This window comes from Callithrix jacchus, chromosome 11, assembly GCF_049354715.1.
Source record: "Callithrix jacchus isolate 240 chromosome 11, calJac240_pri, whole genome shotgun sequence".
Lineage (NCBI taxonomy): Eukaryota > Metazoa > Chordata > Mammalia > Primates > Cebidae > Callithrix > Callithrix jacchus.
In genome coordinates this window covers 109,479,969-109,501,075 of record NC_133512.1, presented here as the reverse complement: position 1 = coordinate 109,501,075, position 21,107 = coordinate 109,479,969, and the positions used below count along the sequence as shown (strand labels likewise).

Sequence of the window (21,107 nt, the reverse complement as noted above, 5' to 3'; positions counted from 1 at the left end):
AATGACCACCCCCATAATTCAATCACCTCCCATTGGATTTATTCCACAACATGTGGGAATTATAGGAGTACAATTCCAGATGAGACTTGTGTGGGGACACAGAGCTAAACCATATCATTCCACCACTGGCCCCTGCCAAATCTTATGTCCTCACATTTCAAAACCAATTGTGCCTTCCCAACAGTCCCCCCAGTTCACTTCAGCATTAACTCAAAAGTCCACAGTCCAAAGTCTCATCTGAGACAAGGCAAGTCCTTTCTGTCTATGGGCCCCCAAAATTGAAAGCAAGCTAATTACTTCCTAGGTACAATGGGGATACAGACATTAGGCAAATACAGTCATTACAAATGGGAGAGACTGGCCAAAACAGAGGAGCAACAGGCCCCATACAAGTCCAAAATTAAGCAGGGTGTCAAATCTTAAAGCTCAAAATAATCACCTTTGACTCCATGTCTCACATTCAGGCCATGCTGATGCAAGAGATGGGTTCCTGTGGTCTGGGGTAGATCCACTCTTGTGGCTTTGCAGGGTATGGTCCCCTTCCTGGCTGTTTTCACAGGCTGGCATGAGTGTCTCTGGCTTTTCCAGATGGATGGCACAAGCTGTTGGTGGATCTACCATTGTGGGGTCTGGAGGATGGTGGCCCTCTTCTCACAGCTCCACTAGGTGGTGCCCCAGTAGCTACTCTGTGTGGGGACTCCAACATCACATTTCCCTTCTGCACTGCCCTAGCAGAGGTTCTCCATGACGGCCCTGCCACTGTAGCAAACTTTTGCCTGGGCATCCAGGCATCTCCATACATCCTCTGAAATGAAGGTGGAGGTTTCCAAACTTCAACTCTTGACTTCCATGTACCAGCAGGCTCAACACCACATGGAAGTTGCCAAGGCTTAAGGCTTGAACCCTCTGAAGCAATGGCTCAAGCTGTACCTTGGCCCCTTTTAGCCATGGCTAAAGTGGCTGGGACACAGGGCACCAAATCCATAGGCTGCACAGAGCAAGGGGCCACAGGCCCAGCCTATGAAACCATTTTTTCCTCCTAGGCTTCTGGTCCTGTAATGGGAGGGGCTGCCATAAAGACCTCTGACATGCCCTGGAGACATTTTCCCCATTGTTTTGGTGATTAACATTCAGCTCTTCATTACTTATGCAAATTTCTGCAGCCAGCTTAAATTTCTCCTCAGAAAATGGGATTTTCTTTTCCATCACTTTGTCAGGCTGAAAATTTTCTGAACTTTTTGCTCAGCTTCCCTTATAAAACTGAATGTAACTTTAACTGCATCCAAGTTACATCTTGATTAGTTTGCTACTTAGAAATTTCTTTTACCAGATGCCATAAATCACCTCTCTCAAGTTCAAAGTTCCACAAATCTCTAGGGCAAAGGCAAAATGCCACCAGCCTCTTTGCTAAAACATAGCAAGAGTCACCTTTGCTCCAGCTCCCAACAAGTTCCTCATCTCCATCTGAGACCACCTCAGTCTGGATCTTATTGTTCATATCACTATCAAAATTTTTGTCAAAGCCATTCAACAAATTTCTAGGAAGCTCTAAACTTTCCCTGACTTCTCTGAGCCCTCCAAACTGTTTCAACCTCTGTCTGATACCCAGTTCCAAAGTTGCTTCCACATTTTCAGGTATCTTTTCAGCAGCATCTTACTCCCAGTACCAAATTACTAAATTAGTCTGTTTCTATGCTGCTGATAAAGACATATCCAAGACTGCACAATTTACAGAAGGAAGAGGTTTATTAGACTTACAGTTTCACACAGCTGCTGAGGCCTCACAATCACAGCAGAAGGCAAGGAGGAGCAAGTCACATCTTACATGGATGGCAGCAGACAAAGAGACAGCTTGTGCAGGGAAACTCCCCCTTATAAAACCATCAGATCTCATGAGACTTATTCACTATCATGATAACAGCAGGGAAAAGATGCATCCTCATACTTCAATTACCTCCCACTGGGTCCATCACAGAACACATGGGAATTATGGGAGTACAATTCAAGATGAGATTTGGTTGGGGACACAAAGCCAAACCATATCATGATCCATGCTTGGAATAAAGACAGGAATCAAGGCAACAGGAATTGTCCTACCAGGGCACTGCTAGTAGATATGAACAAATTGGCAATTCCTTTGACAATCCTTTAAGAGTCCAAGTCCAAGAGAGCCTGGTTGTTCAACCTTAAGTCATACACTTGCCCTCAGGTGCTATCAGGGTGGTGAGAGGAAGCCCCCTACAACAGCTTCCAAAGACCTCATTGGTTACCATGAGAGAACCAGGCACCTTGATGTATAGCCCCACAAGGTTACACACAACTGGACAAAGGTCATTCCTAAAAGGAAAAAGAGGATTTGGGGTGCATATAGAAACACAGCACAGAATAATGCTTAAGCCACTAGATAGAGGGTTCTGGAATTCAAACCCTGGCTCCACCATTTGCCAGTAGTGAGGCCCTGACATATTATTTCATTATCCTGTGCCTGAGTTTCCTTTTCTGTAAAGCTATGAATGGTAAAAGCATCTACCTTATAAAGTTGTGATAAGAATTAACTGAAACCATATATGTAAAACACTTAGCACAGTTCCTGGCAAGTAAGACCTCAATAAATGTAAATGTTGTTATTATTATTAATGTTGAAGGTATATCATCAAGCACCTCCCAGATATGCTTCTTCTGAGAGACACTTAGGATCTTGAACTTCTATGGTTTCATGCCAGGCTGGGAAGTCAAAGTTTTAGTTCTCTCATCCCCAGCCTTTCTTGTCTTGATTTCACCATCTGCATAATGGGTTCATATAACACAAGTGCTGTTTTGCTAAAGCTATTTTGAGTCCTTGTAAAAGTGCATGATGAAACATATATGAGAGGCATTAATTGCTCAAGAGAGGCTAAAAACAGCTACAGTAATGAACCCGGCACCACAGTGGGAATAATCATGCACCATTTCTCAATTCATCCATGGATTACTTCTTCTGAGCCTGACTTTTAGTTCCTGGAAGAGGTACTTTGTTTTAAATGGGAGGGCAACTTACTGGAAGTTAAAGACCAGCTTCCAGGCATCCCAGCTGCTCCTGGAAAGTCATTTGCTCTTAAATGTCTTGAGGAGGTGAATGGTGGGGAGCAGTGTTATACAACCCACTCTTGGAAAACAACAAAGTTTGCTCCCTTAACAACTCCCATGAAGCAGTTCTCTGAAGAAAATATATTTGTATAGATAGACATAAGTTTCCCTGTAGTGTAGCAAATTCCAATAGAGATGGAAGAAACACCCTAAAAGGCAGGGTCAAGGGCTTCTGCACACAGATCAATCCACCCTCAAAATTAATAATGATAGTACAATCAGAAAAATATAGCACCTGATGGCTTTGTATATTGACATCGCCCCTTTACACACATGCCCATAGGGACATTAAGTATATGTCCTCCTCTGCACTCAGACCCTTCTCCTGATAAACTGAGCTCCACGAACTTATGCTCATCTTGTACCATATTTTCTTCTATCTTCATTTTGAAGAGTTTTCAGCTGCCAGCAAAAGCTCAATACAATGAAATCTTGGCACCATCCAACACCTTGGCTGCAACAACAAATTTTGTTCTATATCATATTATTTCAATACCCTTAGAATTCTAAATTACCCAGAGTATTTCATTGAGATGGTATCCGTGAGTGTCAAATGTAGCCTCAAAGCGTACCTGTTTGTTAGCATTATGTTCTAGAGACCTCCAAATCCTTCAAACTACAGACAGCCTGAACCTGCTCCCCCATGAACCACATGCAGCACACGGAAGTCTGGTTATTAGGTGATCAGCTATCTTGAATTTTCTCCATTTGGTCAACAAATATATTGAGGTGGCTATTTCTTCCCCTAAAACCACTGAGCCACAGGAGCATATGCTTTCTGGAGACCTGAAATGCAATTGCTATAAAAATGAAACACTATTCTTGGAATACCTATGTCATTACTTGAACTGGATCTCCTTTACAATGAAATGGTTGCTGCTTAGCAACTAATGCAAAAGAAGAGCCTGACTCTATCTCTACCTGTTTTTTTGGGTTTTCCCCAGTAAGAGGATTATGAAACATACACCATCGCACTTGCAGTTTCGTGGTTTTATATGTACAGGAAGAGTGAGGGTGATGTCAATGGGGTCATCTTCATTGTCAGTGCAATATGGATTTAGAATGCCAGCTAGTGATTGATTCCAACTTTGTCCATTGTGATTAACCAGTGAGATTATTCCAAGTAAGCAAAATTAATGAGAGGAAAATGGTGCCATCTTTCCATAGATTCATGTGTGGAAACAGCATCCTGCACTGGAAAGAGTATGAGACTTCAGATCCGAAAACCAGCTTGAACCTGGCAACGTCCCTAATGGCACATAGCCTTGGGAAAGTCGCTTAGCTACTGTGACTGTTTCCTTAAATGTACAATGGCTATGAAAACAATACGGGGTTACCTAAGACTGTTTTGAGGGTAAAGTTAGATTAATTACGTGAAAGGAGTTTATAAATGGCAAGCCGTAAAAGCACCACGCGCATTTTTATTAAGTACCTAAATTTAGTCAGTATAACAGTTTAAGAAATCTCCAGAAATTTGTCTTTAATAAAAATCCCTTAGACTTTGTTACAAGTAATTCCACACTGGCTCATAGAAAGCTTCTGTTTTAATCTTTAAATAGCTTGGGCATTTATTTTTGAAGTAGAGGTTTATTTTCCTAAGGAATTCTGAAGGTTTTCTTCAAGTGAGCAAGAATGACTCAGGTTTTCAAAATGTTCCCTTGGAACTTTCTAGGTGTCTCTAACTGCACTCATGAACATACTTATGAATTCTGAAGGATGTTGTTGTGGAAAAACTCATATGGCAAAGACTTACAGCTCAAACATTTCCACCAGCTAAAGGTAAAAGACCAGACTCATCTAAAAATATATTTTGTAAAACTCAAACAGGGCTGACTATGCCATTTCAGACATGCAAAGGGCACATAAATTAATCCTAGCTTCTTCGCTGGCCCCCAATCCATGGTACCATCACCTCACTTCAGGTTCCACTGCGATTACAACAGATCACAAGGTTTTGTACTGAAGGTAGAATTTAAAAGGAGTAGTATCAGTCTATAATCCCTGCAATCATTTCCTGGCCCCAGGAAACTGGATTTATTTCCTCATCTCATGCAATGGAAAATTCATATAGTTTTTACAAAAAAAAACACCAGGGAAAGCTCAATCTTGACCTCCCGACAACTGACAGTAGCACATGATTATTCACAGAGCTAAGTTTTATGCTTAGACATAAAAGGAATGGCCATCCACTCAGTCAACCAACCTTTGTCAAGGCCTTTCTCTATGTCCTTTGTGAGGTCTGGCTGGGCCCACGAAGATGAAACACATGGGTCTCTCTCCTCAATAGAGATTAGTCTAATAAGCCACTAAATTGTGAAAATGTGGCTATTTGCACACACAGGATAACGAGAAAGGGTGAAAACAGAACCAGAAAAGCTGCAATAAGGAATAAATAAGCAATATGCAAATATAGGCAAAGATCTTAACTCTGCCACTTATCTAGCTGTGTGACTTGCAGGCAAGTTGCTTAAACTCTAAGAATGTTCTTCTCTGTAAAATGGAAATAATAATAGTCCCTACTTAATTGAGGGTTCAATGAAATCCCGAATGTAAAATATTTAGCAGCTCTTGACACAGTGTAAGCATTTGGCAAAATCAGTAACTTATAATCAATATTCATAGGTAGAGAGATAAGACAATAATTGCAGTCAGTATTTGAACACCAAGGAAAGCTTTTTCCTTCTCTGAGCTGCACTTTACCAAAAGCTTGGAAGTGCATGGATTGCCTTTGCTGCTTCTGGGAATGGCCTTCAGAGGCCACTGGGAAGGACAAGAGGAGTGATGTCTGTGGCTTTCCATGACATTGTGAAAAAAGGCTGGTGTTTGTGTCCTCCCGAAATTCACATGTTGATATTCTCACCCTCAATGTGATGGTTCTAGGAAGTGGGGCCACTGGGAGTGATTCAGTCACGAAGGTAGAGTGCTCATGAATAGGATGAGTGCCCCTCTAAAAGAAGCCCCTGGGAGTTCTCTCACTCCCTCCACCCTGTGAGGACATCATGGAAAGAGAACTGTCTGCAGCTCCACAGAGGACCCTCCCCAGAACCTGACCATGTCGGTGCCCTGATCTGGGACCTCCAACCTGCAGAACGATGAGAAAGAAATGTCTGTGGGACTTCGTTACAGCAGCTCAAGCTGATGACAGCTGTGAAAGCCAAGCAGCCCCAACGTTGCGCACTGTCAGGGAAGCCCATGCTCAGCAGCTTCCTGTCTACCTTGAGATGCTGAGGACAGTGCTTCAACTGCAGAGGAAAAGAAACATGCCACACCTTAGTCTTTGCATTGAGAGGGGGCCAACTTAAAAGGGAGAAACTTTTAAATCAGGCTTTTCCTTCAAAACTCTCTTACAGAGAATGCTTTCCGTCTGAGAGAGATTGCCTCAAACTCTGACACATCCATAGGACAATGATGAGATCTTAGGCCTTTCAGCCTGATTTCCCGAAGTTTGTCTCTAAATGATACATGGAACCCTTTCCAACCGCTTCCTCATAAGCTTATGTAAAGCTCTTTTTATCTTCTAACAAATTGCTTTCAAGGTTTTTTTTTTTTTTCAAAATAACAAGAATGTATTTTTTCCCTACAAGTTTGACATCTTTCTCATGTACAAAGGAATGACACATTTTTTAAAATGTACTTTGGTCCTTTCAAGGAGCCTATTTTCTGACTATTTCCTGAAAGACTACATGATACACAAAAGCAGTCACCTTTTTTAAGGAAAAATAATAATAAATTCACCTCCTCAACATTTACTTCACAGGCTTGAGTAGTTTTATTTGTTCAACAAATATCTAATAACAATCTACACCTTTCACAACATATTCTGCTGTTTGGCCTGGTTGAAATAACTGATGGAACATCCCGGAAGGCTGTGCCTTCCATTTCTGAAATAATCCAGGACAGGTAGCATCTGCGAAGCTTCTTTCTGTATTGCCAGAGCATGCCAGCCAGCCATTGTCCGTGTGTACAAAGCAGACATCATCAAGACAGGCCAGAAGAGAAATAACCTCTGTCCTGGAATCACAGGGGACAACTCTATTTCTAGTTCCTCGGTCTTTATCAGCTTATCTATTCCTGACACTGTGAAGCTCTGAGACCCTTCTCATCCAACCCTCCATGCCTGGCTTCCTGCTCTCAGATGACCTGCTGTTTGGGTTGCTGCTACCTGATTCCTCTGCACACTGACTGTGCCTGTCTTCTCCGACCTCTGCCTTCTGTCTGCTCCAATTTCCAGAGCACTGAGAAGCAGCTTTCTCCTCTTTGCATCCCCTAGTAACAATGAACTGTGTTTTAAAAAGTTACAAAAGAAAAAGTACATATTCTATACCTTAAAGAACACCAAAGCCTGTCAATTACATTTCTTAAGACTATGTCTATCTCATTTTCATATTACCTGAATAATTTTATCATCAGCTACTGACATTTGATTAACATTCTGTATTTTGAAGAATAATACACAAAGCTGTTCCTTAACTGGACTTAAGGATAGATAATATCACTTTGACAAACACACATAAAGCATGTACTTTGTGACGGGCAGCATTATAAGTATCAACTCATTTAAATGTCAAACAGTTCTACAGGATGAGTATTACTACCATTACCATTTTGTAGATAGGGAAATGAAGACATGGAGAGGTAAGTAATGTGTGCAGGTACACAGCAGGCAGAGGTGAAGATATGGACCCAGGTGTAGATAGGGAAATGAAGACATGGAGAGGTAAGTAATGTGTGCAGGTACACAGCAGGCAGAGGTGAAGATATGGACCCAGGTGGCAGGACTCTTCACCACTACTCTCCTCTACCTCTCATGTAATTGAAAGGTAAGAAAAATAAAATTTAATTGTGGTTTAAATATTACTGTTTTGAAAGTTCTCCGCAACATCTAACAAAACCAGGCTATTAATATTACAGCTTAAACCAGAATTGACTCTTCTTTCAGAGCATTATTTATGAGTCTGGAAATCTAAAGGCAAATTTCCATTTCAGCAAAACTCAGGTTGGATGTAAGAATGACAGAAGCCCCTGTTAGAAAGCTGTTGCCTTTAAAAACATGCTGTTTGCTTCATTTCAAAGGCTCACAAAACTCAGGGCTGGAAGGAAAAAACATTAACATTCATATGCAAAGATCTTTCTTCCCACCTCTACCCAATCACAGCCCCCTCCTTCAGCTAATATGCACACACCAGATGATTTAATTTTCTCTAAAGTAACCCAAGCAGTGCTCATACTGCCTCTCCCTGAACACTGAGGGTGCCAGGACACTCATGAGCCATTCTTCAAGTGCTCTATATGGTACATGAATAAAAAGTAGCTGGTGCTTTCTGAAGATTTGGTTATTAAGTGGGTTAAAGGCAAAGCAAAAACTTAGAATCGCTAAGTGGACTAATGCATTCTTTCTAAAATAACATTTTCACCAAAGTCCATCGGATGAGTTGGAACAAAAGCGTGGATGAAGTAATATAGAACAGAGGTGGCTGGAGTGACCTCTGGCTGGCTGGACAAAGGTCAGGACTCCAGGAATGCTGGGTAGCCCTTTTTCTGCGTTTTTCAGTTCTAATCACTGAAGGAAAAGTCAACAGAAAATTCTCTGAGGAGAAAATCAATACTGCCCCTTGGAAAGGGATGAGACAGACAGAAAGAGAACTGGAGAGCTAATTAGTGCTACTCAGAAGGCAAATTAAGGCCTTTTCTTTGACAAGCTGCAAATAGCTGGTTAAGTAAGAGTTTCTGCCACCCCTCTCAGCCTCCAACAGCTGGCCAAATGGCTGATGCAGGTACTCACTCAGGAAGCTGTAAACAGAAACGCAGTCCTGGGCTGATGGACAAAGTGTAAAAAATCGGCAGAGGTTTCTTTAATAGAAAAGAAACTCACAATTCAGATGAACCAAGAATGAATAACAGTAGTAATTTATTTAAAGATTCCAATTAAATACATTCATTCAATAAATACTTATTCAACACCTACCGAGCAAGAAGAATTGGAGTCAGCGATTTAAATCATCAGGTGTACATTCACTTTTCAAAGGAGTTAACAACTTAGTTTGGGGAATGGTAATAATTACACAAGTTAATTCTGTGGAGGGCTCTATGCCATGCCCTTTACATAAAGTAACTCATTTAATCTTCCTAACAAACCTGTAAGTTAGGTATTACTATTATCTCATTTTAGAGATAAATTGGCTGAGCCTCAAAGGAGTTACATAACTTCCCCGAGATTAGCAGAAAGATGCCGGTTCAAACCCTAGTCTAAGTCCCCAAACAGAAAATGACACTTCAGTCCTAACCCAGCTAATTTAAAGTGCCATATGAGGACAGGGAAGGACCAGCCACCCATCACCCAAAGTGGACCCTTTTGAGCTCACACCAATTGAGGAGTTTGCCTGGTGAACAAGCTGGCAAAGAGTTGTGGAAGCATTATGGGCAAACAGCTGGCAAAGAGTTGTGGAAGCATTATGGGCAAACAGACTTAGCTTGGTGTTTTTATTTCTCCAATTATCTGCATTGTTTGTTGTGCCTTGAAATAGGTTTCATCCAACCAGGTGCAACAACTAGAAATTAGCCCATTGTTATAGGCATTTTAAGCAAATTAAATTTTAATGAAAAAGTTTCATGGCTTAGATTTCATTGTACTTCTGACTTTTCCTTCAAAGTTATTCACTGTAAGAAAAACTCACATACCATCACTTATTTGCAGTAACTACCCAAAACTATAGTTATAGGGCCTCAAGAAAAATAATTAGTCTCCACAGGATCGGTGTTACCAATGCATACCCATGGAAGAAAGTAAATGTCACAGCCCAATGTGTAGGCAGTAATTCTTCCAGATGCTTCTGGTCTCACTGTGTATTCAATTGCGAGAATACCCTGAGGTTGTACAGGGAACAGGTTCTCAGTTCCCAGGCCAAAAGAACAGAGAGGATGTAGACAGCCTGGGCTCTCGATGGGAACCCTCATTTCCTCAGATTAGAAAGTCCAGTGTTGGAAAGAGCTCACACTAGTCTAATTTAATTTGTCCCCATGAGGCAATGCTGCTGTTTGTTGCCACTGCAGAACTGAACATTAGCAAAGACCTCTCTTCAACTTCCCTATCCCAGATTCCACAGGACCCAACAGTATCACTCTCCTAGGTAAAAAGTCAAGCCTCTAAACGATCACTTAGAGAAGAATAAGTACTCTGAACAGTGGCTGAATTGAAATCTTGCCCAGTGTGTATCCTAACTGAGGAAATCACAGTCAGTACCTAAGTAATTACTGAGAAAGGAATTAAATTAGAACCAAGATTTTAATCTGATCCTAAAGTCCTTAAAAATCTAACAGATGTGCAAAGCACAGATACAAACAAAATAAAATGGATTTACAAAAGAGGAAACTACATACTGATATTCAGGAGAAGGAAAGTTCCCCCATACACTATTGATTACAATGCAAGAAGAACAATGTCCATTTTACCCTGTGTGGCTTCCAACTCCTCAAATGTCTTTTTTGTAATAACGACCTTACTTTGCAGGACAAAACACAAAACAGAAATACTACATTCTCATCATCAACCTGTAAAGAATAATAAATATCTTTTTACATGTTTGCCCAAATTAACATGTTTAATACTCCTTGTTCCTATTTCCATCTCTTACCAAAAACTTCCCTTAAGAAAGATTTAGTATTATCAGCCTGGTTTATGAGTCGAGAAACTAAATCACAGTCATCAATATCTCATAAGCAATGGTCTGCCCAGACAAGCAAAATTATACTTCATCACTCATTCTGTACTGCCCAAAGATGTATAGATGGTCCAGCTCTTCACTGGATCTAAGTTCACCTACACAACCCTGTGTAAATTTTTTCAAAGGCATATAAACCTCTAACATGGGTATCTTCATAATGGGTGCATGCAGTTGGTTTTGTTCTCAGAAGGAAAACCAATATATTTGCAATCATGAATTTACATTCATTTTTATTTCTGAGATGGTAAAAGAGTTCCTTAAAATTATATAGATAAAGGGCCACAATCCAAAAAAAAAGGCACGCAAGAGATAATATATAATGACCTGTAGTGTATTACAGATGAGGGGAAAAAACAGCTCACACTGCACACACACATGTACACACATATACACACATGTACACACATATGCACACATGGAGAGAGTTCAAACCTAAAATAAATGTTTACGGAAGCAGTGTGATGTGGTCTAAAGAGAAAGTCCTTTAGAGTCATCTGTGCTTAAATTCTGTCTCCTGCCCAAGCTCTATGCTTAAGGTTCATTTTCCATAAAATGGAAATAGTCATAATCACATCATAGGACTGCCATGAAGATTAATTAAGACAGAATATACAATAAGGCTTAGCCCAGTGCCTGTTGCATAGAAGACAATAAACATCAGCTACCTTCTTCTTCCCCTCCCTTATGTGTTTCTGAAGGCTTTTTTTTTTAGTTTTACTGACTTAAACGGGAATTCTTACAGCAGTTTTTAAAAAAAAGTTCCTACATATTATATAGTCATTTACACATATGTATCTGTTGCAGCACCGTAATTTGCAAAGAAAATAGAAGTAGTAATTTTAAAAGAAAAGTACCAGCTCACTTGCACTGCCTTTTCAAACCTTCAGCTCTACAGTCAACAGAGACTATTTGCTCTAGGGGTGCAGATTCTGAAATAAAGCAAAAAATTCTCATGGGAAAAAAGGTTCTCAAAAAAAGCCAACAAAGGAAAGATAATGAGGGGAAATCTAGGAGTATAGAAAGGAGTTTATTTTACTTAACAAAGTAGAAGTCAAGCAAAATGAATTATCTGCCTCCAGAAATGGTTATTTAAAGGCTTTTTGTAAAGGGCTCTGGTTCCTAAAAAGACAGGAGTCACTGCATATGCCCACCCACTCCTCATTTATTTTTAAACCCTAGCTTATATGTTCCTTAGCAACAGAAGGAGCAGATGAGACCCCCCTACACACGCACACACACACACACCCTCTCCCAAAGCCCCCTTCTTTTTGCCTGTTAAGTTTCTTTCCAAAAATATCCATGTTCTTCAAAAGATATTTTTTGCCTACCTGCAAATCTCCACTCCTCCATCTCAAATGATCCCCCTTACACAGGCAGCTATGCTCCATATCCTAACTGAGCCCTTTCACTTAGACTCCATTCTTTGAGGCCTTCCTGCCTCCCCTCTATAAGCTCCCACCAGGCCCTGTCCTCAGATGCCCCCAGAAGGGAAGTGGTGTGGTCCTCACAGAGGAGCCAACCCTCAGCTGCTGCCAAAGCTGCTTTTCTTTTTGCAGACCCTTCACCCATCCCACAGTAAAACAGCCAGCCCAGCTGCAGGAGTCCAGCACGAATAGCCACCATGGCGAGTGGGCAGGCCACTCATCATGACTCCAAAACAAGTTAGTAACAGTGACCAAAATGGAGATACTTTCCTGTTACCCAAGGACAAACATGCTCCAGATGGGAGCACCTCTTTTTTCTCCATCTTTCCTCTGACTTTGAGACTACCTGGCCTGGTTTGGCTGGGCAGCATTTATAAGTTCAAAGACCAGTTGTTTAGTCTTGTGGGGGTGGAATTAGGGTGGCAATCCCCAGATATTAGTGTGCATAAACATATCACCTGAGGAGCCTGTTAAAACTTCCCACCCACAGACAGTTTGATTCTGTAAGTCTGGGGTGGTGAGCACTTTTAACCAGCCACCTGAGGTGACACTGATGCAGGTAGTTCATTGAATTGGAGACTATGAAGCTTTATGTAAAAGGAAATGATGTTTATGAAGTAGAATCCACCTCCATGGATGGAGTGTAAAATAGACGCAATGTTGTTATTATTCTATAGAAACATGCTGAGTCTGTGTCCATGTCAGTGTTTGTGTAGGTACACACTTACACTTGCATGTGTGAGCATGCACTCAGAAAGCCACAACCCCACACAATATACATTTTGAGGAAGGAGGCTTAGAGACTGACCCCTGCCAAGAGGCAAGCTGAAATAATTTCCCTTGCAAACTCTGGCTTTGTATTCCTACCCAATGAGGACTCTGATGAATACCAATGAGCCAGGAGCAGCCCACACTGTGCTTCACGTAATCACCACCCCCTTCCAACTCACAGCTCCTAAATTAGGTTGAATGTAGTCCCTGTTCCCCCAAGGGCCCGACAGGCCATCATAACTAGGAAGTAGAACTGCCTGTGTCCTAGCATACCTCCCCAGAGCTACCCCCTTCCCCATCATCTGACTATTTTTAGAAACGAAAGTATAAAAAGAAAGATCCGTTTGGACCTGATCTGTGCGAGTAACTAAGAGAACAACTCAGGTGGAGAATTCTCCCAGCACACCTACAACAAAATGCATACAAGGAGCGCAGAAGCAACAACCTCACCAGGAAGGTGTTTCAGGAGTCATCAGATGTCAACACTCAGACAAAGCACATGCCCTAGTGACTGTGGCCTCCAGGCCAGGCGATGCCTGTGGGGATCCCAATGATTCACACACCTGCCCCATAAATAAAACACACCCTCCCAAACCCACACACACCTGTGTCATCTGCGTTTGCTTACATAACACCACATGGTGTGACAGGCTTAATACTTTACATGGTTTTGGGGAAAGAAGCACTAACTCAGAAAGAGTAGGGTTATAAGAATGTTTTCACTGACCCCTTTTCCAGAAACCCTCTTAGCTCCAGCAAATGCACATCTTTGTAAACCTGTGCTTGCATATTACCTTGACCTTTCACATCAACAAGCAGCAGTGTTAGTGTGACAACTCTTCAAACCTGTCAATATCTTTGTTCTTACCTGAGGAAGGTGGGGGGCGAGAGAGGCCCTAATAAATCCTAATTTCTCCTTGTTGGATTCTAAAACAATGTGGGGTTATCGTTTATCCTAATTTAGAGGCCACTGATCCCACACTGTCCTTGTCTTACACACACAATCATCCTTAGGTGCAAATATGGTCCCCACTCTCACCTTTACCCCTAGCTTGCCAGCAGGCTCCCCTCACCCTCCTCCAGCCAGGAGAGAGGCAAGGACCACGCAGGCATGGAACCCCCCCATAGCCAGTGGTGAATCTACAGACATAAACCCACTCTTTCTTCGTGGGGGATTTCGAGGCAGGTCCAACTTCCATAAGGATTTCTCCTCAGTATAGTGCTGTTCTTTTCTGCCTGTCAGAGTGATCTCAGCTACCAAGTTAGTGCCAAAGGTTCATCCAGCGAAATCTGGAGGGTGTGTGTGGGGAGGTTGAAGACGACACCTGCTTAGGGGCAACTTTGACGACTTCTTTTCAGAAAACTAAGCATCTCTGAGTCTGTAACCTCTCTCTCTCTCTCTCTCTCTCTCACACACACACACACACACACACACACACACACACACACAGTTTCTGTTATTCTGACCTTAGGGACCCAATGGTTCTCTCCTGCCACGGGGGAAAGCAGGCATTGCTTCCCTTCAGCCTGTAATGATAGGATGGGGAGAGGACAGACATCCCCGGGAGAAGAAGGGGAAAGGGAGAAGGAGAGGCATGGAAACAGAGAGGTGCCCAACTCCGCGGAAGCGCCCCTTGCTGGGGGAAGAGTGGGTCTCCAGCCGAGGCGCACCTGTCTCGGCTGCCGGCTCCCCGCGCCTACCTGTACGAGACCTGCTTCCGGAAAGTTAAGTTCCTCAGCTTCTCCTCCAGCGCCTCGTCCTTCTCCTTCTGGCCGGCGGCCGCAGACTCTTCCAGGGCAGCGGCCCCTGCCGCCGCGGCTGCCCCTGCGCCCCGCGGGTCCGCGCCGCCCTCGGCGCCCAGGCAGCAGCTCCCGGCGCCGCTTCCGCTACTGCTGCTGCCGCCCGTCGCCCCCTTCTCCTCTCCCGCCGAGGAGCTGGGGTTCATGGCGCCCGCTCCGGCGGCTGCGGAGGGAGCGCAGGCGGCGTCGCTGCAAAGGCCGGGCGGGCTGGCGGCGCTGGCGGCGGCGGCTGCAGGAGCGCGGGCAGGTCCGCACGCCGCTGGCAGGGGCAGCAAATGGCAGCCCCTTCCCGCAGCATCCATCCGCGGCTGCACCGCACCGGGGCATTGTGGGAAACTCCGCTCACTCCCCCGCCCCGGCCAATCAGAGGCCGCCGCTCCCCGCCTCCCGCGCCCTCCCGCGCCCTCCCGCGCCGGCCCGCGCCCTCCAGCCCCGCTGGCCTCTTCCTACATCCCGAGCGAAAGCCCGGGCTGAACCTGAACTCTGCCCAGAGGCGACGGGCTGCAGTGGAGGGGGAGAGAGAGGAGAGGCTACGCCCCCGGGCTGGGGATGCCAGGGCAGGGACGGCTAGCATCAGAAAGGAGTGCGTCCGGGGAACTCCGAGGGGAGCGGCCGCGCCCTGGGTCCTGCACCGCGAGGCTGGGACCAGGACCGCCTGGTGCCCACCTGGGTCCTGAGCCCGGCTGCTCTCTCCACCCTCTCCACTCCCCAGCAGAGCTGGGGCCCGCAGCAGCCCCTGGGCGCGGGAAGGTATCGGGAGCTGCATTTAGGGGAGAGGGAGGTAGCAGGAGTGCCGCCGGTGGGAACGTTGGAACGAATTCGTCGGCGAGTGCCAAGTCCAAGCGCCGACCTCCAGTCTCGGAGCCGGGGCCCCAGCATCCCCGAAATGCGTCCCCACCCGGCTCCTCGCCCGGTGCCTTCCTTAGGCGCAGAAGACTCTCTCTAACCAGCAGTTAATTCGATTGAATCGGATCGCAGCGCCCTCGGTGAAGCAGAAAGGCGGAGGGAATCCAGGAGGCAGAAGCGAGGACCCGAGCGCCTGGCGCCGCTGTGGTGTTCGGATAAGCAAATGAGGCGGAAGGGGCTTCAAACCACTTGGGACCCCACTGCTGAAACGAATCCAAGCTGCAGAATTTAACTGTCCACCTCAACCCCAGTTTTTGTTTCTAACATTATCGAACACTCTGTGCTGTTTGAGTGATGTGCTACAAAGTGTTTAAGACAGATTGTTTCTCAAATTAGGGGTTTCCACCCAAGAAATCGCTGCTGTTGGCAAACACAGGAACGATCTATGGGTTAAGACAAGGTGGAGTTCGTAACCCAACTACAAACCTACATGTACTTGGTGGGAAGAGAATCAGACCAGTGAACAGTTTCAGGTTGGCGTGGTGTGCCCGCGAACAAAGAATTTAAGACTGGCAACAATCTAAATTGCTTGCTTTCCCTTTATTTCCTCATCACTAAAATTAGGAAAATGAACAGAGATACATCAAGTCTTTTCTAACACCCATATTCTGTAATCCTCCTCATATTTACCTTATAATAAGACAAAGATAAATGCATTTTCGTAGTGTAGGGAGGAAAAGTAATAATAAAAATTAAAACTGCTAGCAGTTATGACTCCCTCCTTTTTATATAGTAAGTGCTGTGGAAGCACTTCCCCCATCCATCTCTACGTTTCCACAGCACCTCTCAAGGGCTTGGACGCGTGCAAGTACAAACTGGCAAAGCCAGGAGCCAAGCCAGGCTGTTCAGTGGTCTTTGTGCTTCACCCCGATTTAGTGCACCCCGTCTTCAGAAGGGACAGTTGTGAATTAGGTGCTTCAACAGCAAGATCCATGAATATCTAGCACTTCCCTTAAATCAAGCAAATGTCATCTGAACCCAATACTGGAACAGCCCCCTCACTACTCCCACTTACCTTCAGCTGTATCTTCCCCAATCCAGTCTGAAGCGTGAGCTCCAAGGTGCTTCTGCTTTCTCATGCCTCCACTTAAAAACTTCCGATTATGTCACATTGCCATTAGGGTAAAGTTCAAACAACTCCTTGACTGATTTTGAGGGCTACAGTGGTGGGGCACTGCCCACTGTCCCTTCATACTGTCATGACAGTGAGGTTCTGAACTGTTCTGTGTGCAAACCCCACATGCTCTCTGGTCTCTCCATTCCCATCTTTGCACGTGTGACTCTGCTGTCTCCTCTTCTTTGCTTCTTCTATTTCTAAGATTTGCCAAGCCAACTACTACACCTCTATCAGATTTTAGTTTACATGTCTCTCCTCATGTTTCTCCCCACTAGAAGCCTCAGTTGATCATCCCTTTCTAGACTGTGATGGGCATACCTTCCACAGCTCCCATTGCACCACTGTACTAAACTTGGACCACTACAACTGTCATGTGTCTATTTCTCCCACATGTATATAAAGGCTATATGTTGTTTACCCCTGTATCCTCAGAAATAATAAGCAGGTAACATAATAGCCTAACTGTGCATATCATAGGTCATCATTAAGTGTTTATTGACTGAGAAAAGAAACATACATAGTTATGAACATAATAAAAATGTCATTTTTTTCAGAACAAACAGTTTGATAATAGATGGTATTGGTGAGGGGGGTATGAAAACAATCCTTTCTCAAATTGTTGATGTACTTTAGTAAAATCTCTCTGATGGTAAATTTTACAATATCTATCCATTTTTGAAATGTATAACTTAATAAACCAAGAAATTTTACTTCTAAAAATTCATCCTCTGATATACTTATAGGTATACACAAGGAATTTAACAGTGAAAACAACCTAAATTGTTATTCATCCAAACAATGGAAGTCTCTGGAGCTGTCAAGATAAATAAGGCAAGTTAATATTCATTAGTATAAAACAATCTTAAATATGTAACATCAACAAAAAAATATTACTCAGAGTATTTAGTAGTATGCTGTCATTTATGGAGAAAAGAAGATCTATACCGATATAATATAATATTTCTGGAAAGATACGTAAGAAAATGGTCACAGTGAAGTGGAGTTGAATGGCCCTAGTAGAATCGTGAGGTTTTGCCCAATTCAATAAATACATACCAACAGAGGACAGAATGTCTCCCAGGCTATCAGAAAAGCCAGCTGGACCTGTCAGGTGTGTATTTTATGTTTCAATAGTGTATTAATGTGTTTTTAAACAGAGGAATATAGGACTTAAAAAGAAACAGTCATGGAACATTAACTTAAGACAGAGAGACAACTGAGAAGCACAAATAATTCCAGCAAAAAACAAATTAATTTTGTTGTGGGGTGGCCTCCTGAGAAGTCACTTAAAATATTAATCATTCTCTTAGACAATTTATTTTCCTTTCTATTTTTCAATGATTGCCAAGTAACCTTATAATTACTCATCCTCCTTCTTAGTTTCCTTGACACTAAAAAGTGGAATCCTTGAAAATGGGTCAGAAGCATTCTAATCACAAAAAGAAATTGACATTCTGCTTTGAAACTGCATTGCATGTGATTTTGAGTAACATAAGTACATAACCAAGAAAATGAGCATCTTTGGGCATATTGAAACATCCAGTGCCTGGACCTGAAAGTCTAATCTCAGTCCTCAGATGGGCAATAGTACCATCACTGGACCCAGGGTAATGCCCCATTTGGTGGGCTTCTTAACTCACCTTTCTTTTATTAATTACTGTTCAACCTAAAACAGGTATCATCCTAGGTTTAAATACCAAACTTGAGTCTCATAAATGCTAGACTTGATAAAAGGGCTTCAATGTGAAGATTAAAAGAAAGAAGAAAAATTTTGAAATCTAGATAAGACTGTAAGGCCAGATAATGAGAACATTACATCTAACATTTTTAAATGTATGTGGTGTTCAGGAATTTCAGGAATTTTCCAGAAATAACACAGAATTGTGTTTTTTAAAAAGCAAGTGACACATTTAAATATGCATATGCACACATTGAAGACCTCTGTTATGCATAAAACCAGTGAAAGATAATAGAGCTTTTGGAAATGTTGTTGCTGAGGAAAAAAAGAAAAAGAAATTTCCAGAATTAAGCTTCTGTGTATCATGTTGTGCAGAAATGATAACAGAGCTCCCTTGTCAAAGCCTACAAGGCCATACTTGGTCTCTCCTGTGCCTCCTCCATCCCTGCAGTCCATCACTTTTTCACTCAGCTCTCCTAACATCCCATTTCTCACACATGCGGTATTAGTCCATTTTCACACTGCTATAAAGAACTGCCTGATGCAGAGTAATTTATAAAGGAAAGAGGCTTAACTGACCCATAATTTTGCCTGGCTGAGGAGGCCTTAGGAAACATACAATAATGGTGGACAGTGAAGGGAAAACAAGGACCTTTTTCACATGGCTATAGGAGAGAAAAAGCAAAGAGTGAAAGGGGAAGAGCCCCTTATAAAACCATTGGATCTCATGAGAACTCATTCACTATCATGAGAACAGCATGGGGAACCACCCCCATGATCCAATCACTTCCCACCAGGTCCCTCCCTTGACATATGGGGATTACAGTTCAAGACGAGATTTGGGTGGGGACACGGAGCCAAACCATATCACATGCGAAGCTTATTCCTGCCTACCCATAAAGCTCTACCTAAGAGGTTCCCAAACTTTCTCAGTTCACACCACCCTTACTGAAAGTCTCAGAAATTATTTTTCCTGGCACTTCCAGGCTGAGATTTATGAAAACAAACCTAACACTTATGTTTATTAGATATTTAGGTGCTAACAATTCAATAAACATTTACTTCTTGACAACATTAGTAGCTATTTGAAAAAAAAAAAACAGAAATTGAAAGAAAAAATGTTTGTATTTTATTTGTAAGCAGCCACAATCACTTACTAATGAGTAATAATAATGAGCATGACACAGCTTCTCAAATCTTAGGATCATATTGGACACTACCACCTTCATTTCCTGTTCCATACTGATTTTCAGGCGGTATTGCTCTTTAATACTGCATTAAGTTGCAACTACCAAAACCCAGCTTTGCAAGCATAATGATATCACCGAAAGAATGTAGTATAATCTAATGTTGAAACTATCTACTACATTGAGCCAGTAGTATGCATGGTGTCTAACAAATGTCAAGTATCTCTGAGTTTCCCTCAAAATTTTAATATATCCTGCAGTGCCCCTGTGAATGTACTACAGAAACCTGAGCACCATCATGAACCTGAACACAGTTCCTGAACTGTGGCTCTACTTCATATTTTTGCATTGTGTTTGTTTTTGCCCGAGTTCCTTAGAAAACAGATCCTGAGGCAAAGCTTACAAGCTAAGGCTTTATGTGAAGTTGTAATCCCAGGACTCAAGAATGAAGGGAAAAGAGAATCAAGACTGAAAAGGAGGGGAAAAGTAAATTCAAGGTGGTGAGTTATGAATGACTACAGCATCAGAAAACAACATACCTGCTCTCTTGGTCACCAGAACTTCTTCCAGACAGGACCCAAGGCATTACACCTAGAAACATTTTGACACAGGAGAGAGTGTATATTCTCTGCTAGTCTTCCTGTCTCCTGTTGAAAGTGGTTGAAATTTGTCCCTTAAAGAACTAATTAATTCACCCTCACCTCTTGGTTGTGTTGCTGGCTGTTTATGGCAACTGCAAGGGAACCCAAATCCCCTAGTGATTGGAGGTTCCTCCAAACCTCTAAGGATACAGACTGATTGCACCTGAGCACCAACCTATTGAGTCTCCTTCTAATGCAATCTCAGTGGAATCCAGTCATTGGGGGAGGCTGAGGTCACTGGCACAGATGGAATATGAGAGTGGCAATGGCAATGATTTGGCTTGAGTTCTCCATTGAGCAAGCAAAGACACAAGGGTATGAGAGAATAGATGGAGCCCAGCCATTTATCATTCAGATCTTACTTCTCATGTTATCTCATCAGAGAAGCCTCTTGCTCCCTAAACTGCCCTTCTCAGCTATTGGCTGACATATAACTATGTCTGTGTTAAAATGTGCCTGTGTTAAACCTAGAGTTAACGATTGTCTGACTTAGATCATGCCATAAAAAACATGAAGCTGCAGTAGGAGCTTGCCGAATTAGTATGGAGGAAAATATTTTAAGTTGTATGGATAAGAATTGATTTCAACAAGCAGTCTCTAAGCTAGACTTCACTAAACATAGAAGCCTAATATATGGTTAGGAGGGAGGTTTTTAGATCACCCAGTCCAGACCCCACTCATGCATGGTGCTCCCACAGCATCTCTTCATGTGATTATTTTTAGGCTTGAACAACTG

At 42.9% G+C, this 21,107-nt stretch overlaps 1 protein-coding gene across 16 annotated transcripts in view; it reads right to left on the bottom strand.

Annotated features, from left to right (window-relative positions):
* DGKI (diacylglycerol kinase iota) overlaps positions 1-15,148 on the bottom strand; it is a 448,494-nt gene extending 433,346 nt beyond the window's left edge. For all 16 annotated transcript variants that reach the window (XM_035254659.3, XM_035254662.3, XM_035254663.3 and 13 more), the window contains exon 1: positions 14,744-15,148. In XM_035254659.3, the coding sequence (XP_035110550.1) occupies positions 14,744-15,144 (401 nt within the window). In that variant the 5' untranslated portion in view covers positions 15,145-15,148. The remainder of the gene's footprint in view (positions 1-14,743) is intronic.
* Between the last annotated feature and the right edge of the window lie 5,959 nt (positions 15,149-21,107).